Source organism: Alosa alosa, chromosome 1 (assembly GCF_017589495.1).
Source record: "Alosa alosa isolate M-15738 ecotype Scorff River chromosome 1, AALO_Geno_1.1, whole genome shotgun sequence".
Lineage (NCBI taxonomy): Eukaryota > Metazoa > Chordata > Actinopteri > Clupeiformes > Clupeidae > Alosa > Alosa alosa.
The window spans coordinates 42,946,138-42,951,244 of record NC_063189.1 but is presented as its reverse complement, the minus strand read 5'-3'; the positions used below and the strand labels follow the sequence as shown (position 1 = coordinate 42,951,244).

Sequence of the window (5,107 nt, the reverse complement as noted above, 5' to 3'; positions counted from 1 at the left end):
GATGTTTGCATTTTGCAAGGTCTGTTTTCTTACGCCTGTCTGTCCCGCCTTCAACACTTTTACATATTGCCTTCAGCGCTGCGCAGCCTCAGGGTCAGCTCACTTCACTTGATCAGTTCTTGGCGAACGGTATGTCACACGGTTAGCTAAACTGCTAGAATGAGCAACAAAAACAAGCATCTTTAGCAGGTCACTGGCCAGAGTGTTTGAGTTGAGAGAGCCGCCGCAGAGATTTCTTACAGAAAAAAGCTGCACATTTTGGACTGGGTGTCAAAACTCGCTTACCTGTGTGACATATTCGGATTGCTTAATGACCTCAACCGGTCACTCCAGGGGAGAATGACTTTAAACTGGCAGATAAAGTCGCTGCATTTAAAGCCAAGCTTGATTTGTGGGGACGACGAGTGGACCGGGGTGTATTTGATATGTTCCAAACAGTAGTGGGGGTTTTGGGAGTTTTCTCTCGCAGTTGGTGCGCAATCACCTTGTTGCGCTTTCAAATAAGTTTGAGCGTTACTTCCCATCCTCCAAAGATCCACGGCAAACCAATGAGTGGGACCGCAACAATTTGTCAATATCCCAAATAGTCCTAACTTGTCACCGCAGGAGGAAGAGCAGTTGATCGAAATTGCAAATGATGGTGGTCTTAAGAGTGTCTATAAGGAAACCTCTCTGGCAGGTTTTTGGATCAATAACAAAGCAGAATATCCCGAGATAGCCGTAAAAGCGCTGAAGACGTTGCTACCATTTCCCACCACGAGGTCGGGTTTTCGGCAATGACTGCAACTAAGACCAAATTGCGCAATCGACTGGACATTTCAAACACACTGAGGGTGTCACTGTCTTCCATCATTCCATAAGCAGGGCTCCCACTGATTATACTCGTAATGCACGTTTAGTTCCCATGTTTTGTTCCCATATTTTGTTAAGCATGTTCACATGTAGGCTATAGATGTAGCTTCAAGTTGTTCAATATTCATAGTTCATATTGTTCAATTTTCACTTCTTCAAGTTCACGTTTTTCACATGTTTAAGAGATCGTTACCTTCACTGTTCATACATAACTGGAGCTAGTTCTTTTCAAGTAATGAACCCGCCGCCGGTCCGTGGAAAAAAAATAGGAATCAAACCGGTCCATGGTACATAAAAGGTTGGGGACCCCTGGTATAGAGAACAGCAACTAGCGAAATGGTGTAGCTGTACAGATCTGTCGTAGGGTTAACAATGCATGAGGGGTCAGTTTAAGTTTACAGGTCACATCCCACCGCAGACACAGTATTCAGCAGAGCTCGTTACCCCGAGAACTGTTTTGGTATCACTCTGCCGTAACGTGCTCGCCCACATCGGCTATTGTCTACCACTGAGACTACCAAGGCTCCGCCAGCGTCTGCTCCCCAACGCACTTTACACTCCAACACAGCACCCAAATCTCGGCTACATCCAACAAAGCTACAGGTAAAATGACAATATTCCGGTCTAAGGACCACAGGAGTCTATATATAAGCCTGCCTCAATTGTGTTACGTGATTCAATCAGTGCCCATTCCACCCGGCAATTAATGACGTAATTGGAGTGTGAGAGAGTGTGTAAGCAAGGGAGAGTGTGAGTGAATTTAACAGGACTGTAAGAAATACACTTAGGGACCTACCCCTAACTTTGCCCACAGGCTACATAAGCAATAAGGACTGTAAAAGATAAAGAATATACTAAGGGCCCGTCCCAATACCTCCCCTACCCCTAGATTTTTGCCCTAACCCTCATTTTTGCGCGTGCACGTGTAGGGGTAGGGTGTCCCATTACTTTAGGGAGCAAGACGGAGTGCTATTTCTCCCTTAAAATCAACCCTCAAAACATAGCCAGGACCTATGCAGGCTTAAAACGAAGTGGGAGATGAAATTACCCAGGATACCTTGCGAGCTCAGCGAGCCGGCCAAACTTTTCGACCAAGATGGCGGACACCGCTGGAAAAGAACAACTCCATTGTAAGTATATTTTCGCAAATAAGCATGTTAAAATTACGGAATATGTTGGAATATGTTAGTTTGAACACAAGTTTTGTGTTGGTCAAGTTTTGAACACTAATGTTAGAAAATATGTCACGAAGCTATCTGACGATGTCTCCCGACTGCTTCAAGAGAGTCTGCCCATCAAATATGCATCTGATCTGGGTAGTTAGGATGCGTGTTCCGGCGTTCACATGAACACGTATAACCCGGGCTTATCGAGAGTTCAATCATATTCGTGATATGGCGTTCATGAGGACGGGAAAACCTGAGTTGAAGCTTAAGCGAAAGCTAACGGGAAAGTTCTCGTAACAGTCGGCTATCCCGGTGTCATTCTGAGTACTCCAACTAGCATATTATTATGGTTACTTAAATCCTAATCGTAACTGGGATAGTTGGTGCAATTAAACACACTCATCAGATCGTATTGACCATTCCAAAGTCCGTCTTGTTCTCTTCTGTTAATTTGCAATTTACTAACTGGTGTCTTATATTTCAGGGACTGTCGAGCAGGCCTCATCAGGTTCAGGGCTGAAAATGAGGAGAAGTTCACCAAAAAAAAATATGCCTCCAAACTGTTATGGGAGTGAGTGACCAGATTGTTCAATAACTGATAACAATATCAGTGTGTGATAATGCTCTAACCCTCAGCTACAATGCATTTCGACACAAGCTATTCATCATATTTGTATGTTTATAGGAAAGCAGTGAAAGACCTGGGCCTGGAAGGGAAAATGACAGGAGAGAAGGCAGCCAAGAAGTGGGAGAATTTGAAGAAACGGTACAAGGTAAGTCTTTGGATAGAGATCTGTTTCATGTCTTCATCACCGACATCTTCACATGATTCAATTTTGCTCCCTCTCTCTCTCTCGTGTGTGTGTGTGTGTGTGTGTGTGTGCGCGCGTGCGTGCGTGCATGTTGTTACTGTAGGACCTGAAACAACCAAAGACGGGCTCAGGTACAGACAGTGGCGAAACAACAGCATCGAATTGGCGGTACTATGAGGCGATGCACGCCGTTTTGGGGGGAAGGCCAGCAATAGATCCTCCCGTGATTGTGGCATCTTTCAAGCCGGCAGAGGACCCTACATCATTTTTAATGGTAAGTTGATAGGAGTAGGAACTAACAGTTTCATAAATAGCCTATAACTGGTGCAATACTGATGGGCTACCCCCCCTCCCATCCCCAGGCCATTGTCACGCACCCGAACCTGAACCCCCCGAGGAAGACATCTCTGAGGCTGGATCTACTCTTCCTCCCACCACCCCAATTCATCCCACTACACCAACCACCGCTCGTCCCACCTCTTCAGCTTTCCCCACTACACCAACCCCCGCTCGTCCCACAACTTCAGCCACTACTCTTCCCCCCACCATTCCAGCTGCTACTCGTCTCCCCACCACTCCATCTCCAAAAAAAAGGAAGAGGGGCAATAATTTGATTATTGATTACCTCAAAGCTGAATCCGTTCAGGAACAAAAAAGGCATGAGGAAACGGAGGCCAAAACTGAGAGGTTTTTTAACCCTCTTCGAGAAACTTGTAGACAAAATGCCAGAACAGTAGTTCTGTTGGGGTTCTGTTGTGTTAAGACATCAGATGTTACCAGTGTTCTTAAATGTGCAATATTGTTTCATTATTTTCATTCAGCAATGTTTGCTGACATGCCTATTTGGCATTAAAACCTCAGGGACGTTTTCAACTGTTTTTGTTATTTAAATTGTTAATATTTTTTTTCATTCTTTCATTTTAAATAAACCTCTTAATGGGTCAAAGGAAATGTGAGTGTTGAAAGGTTCTTGACCAATCAAACCAATACTAATTGCATGTCTAGATCATTATAAAAGGAATCACCACCAACATGTTGTCAAAATAGAATTAAGTTTAATAGAAATATAAATAACATTATAAAAAACTAACCATATGTCCACAACAGAACAGCACAAAAGAACATTTACATTTTAAAAAACACCCTCAGAGTGTTGAACTATTTACAATTTTAAATCTGTATTTTCTAATGAGGGGCTTGTGCATCAATCAAGGCAGCAAGCCTGTCCCTTATGGCATTCCCTGGTGTTTCGTGTGCCTCCGGAACCTCTTGTAGGGGAGGTTCTGGTCCCATCACGTCCCGTATCACATCATCATCTGGTTCCAGGTGATCTCCATTGTCAATACAAACATTGTGCATGAAGGCACAGGATGCTATGACCTGGGGTGCAAATGTGGGACTGACCTCCACGGCCCTGAACAGTGTGGACCTCCAACGAGTCTTCATAATGCCAAAGGCTCTCTCCACAATGGAACGTGCCTTTGACTGTCGGTGATTCAATTTTCTTTGCACCCGACCATTCACAGGTTCCCTATATGGAGTGATGAGGCAGATTGGTGTCTCCAAACAAGGGTATCCACCATCTCCAAGGATGAAGTATTCATTGGGTGGATACTTTCTGGCCAGATAAAAGGAACTGTTTTTAAGATGCGTGTGTCGTGTACAGAACCTGGATAGCCTACGAAAACATCCAGGAACTTTCCAGTAGAGTCACAGATGGCTTGCATGTTTATTGATGTAGCGCCCCCTAGGCCTATCTCCTGGTACTAAAGGGCGTTTCCCGGGTTCTTAAACTAATCCCAGTAAAGTATATATAATATATAGAATTCTTGCTGACCTTCTGTTTAAATGTCTATTTGTGTCTTTACATGTACTTTGAATAAATAACTTTTAACCCCTTGTATACTTACTTGTGTGTAACTGACTTAAACCATATTCACATGAAATAACATTTACATATGCAATCTATTACCCAATGGTATCTTAACACTAAGTAAACACTCAGAACTCAGTTATTAAAATGTTAAATAAAAATAGTTTACTGAATATAAATATTCAATTTACCAAAAGAATGAATTATCAATATAAACAAAAAAATAAGATACAAGTGTATCAATGGAGCAAAGTATTCAACACATACTTTCTTAGCAAATGTACAAGAAATCAAAAATGTTACACGTGCCTCAAAAAGCCTCAAAATGCAGTAGGAGCTTAGAAACTAGTAGGCTACATTAGCCACACTTTAGCTAACAGTTAACAGTAAGCTTAAAGTACAGT

The 5,107-nt window shown here is 42.9% G+C and overlaps 1 protein-coding gene across 1 annotated transcript; it reads left to right on the top strand.

The window, feature by feature from the left end:
• Window positions 1-1,829: 1,829 nt before the first annotated feature.
• Window positions 1,830-3,444, top strand: LOC125302513 (apical membrane antigen 1-like protein). Its single transcript, XM_048255769.1, has 5 exons — window positions 1,830-1,982; window positions 2,503-2,589; window positions 2,704-2,791; window positions 2,934-3,104; window positions 3,193-3,444. The coding sequence occupies exons 1-5, from the start codon at window positions 1,891-1,893 to the stop codon at window positions 3,442-3,444; spliced, it is 690 nt and encodes a 229-aa protein (XP_048111726.1). The 5' UTR covers window positions 1,830-1,890.
• The last annotated feature ends 1,663 nt before the right edge of the window (window positions 3,445-5,107 follow it).

What these genes read in the sequence shown, in the direction of transcription:
- LOC125302513 (XM_048255769.1), top strand. Translation starts at nt 1,891, where the DNA reads ATGAAATTACCCAGGATACCTTGCGAGCTCAGCGAGCCGGCCAAACTT. An exon ending in ATTTGAAGAAACGGTACAAG is followed by an intron (nt 2,792 to 2,933) that starts GTAAGTCTTTGG and finishes TTGTTACTGTAG; the next exon opens with GACCTGAAACAACCAAAGAC. An exon ending in ACCCTACATCATTTTTAATG is followed by an intron (nt 3,105 to 3,192) that starts GTAAGTTGATAG and finishes TCCCATCCCCAG; the next exon opens with GCCATTGTCACGCACCCGAA.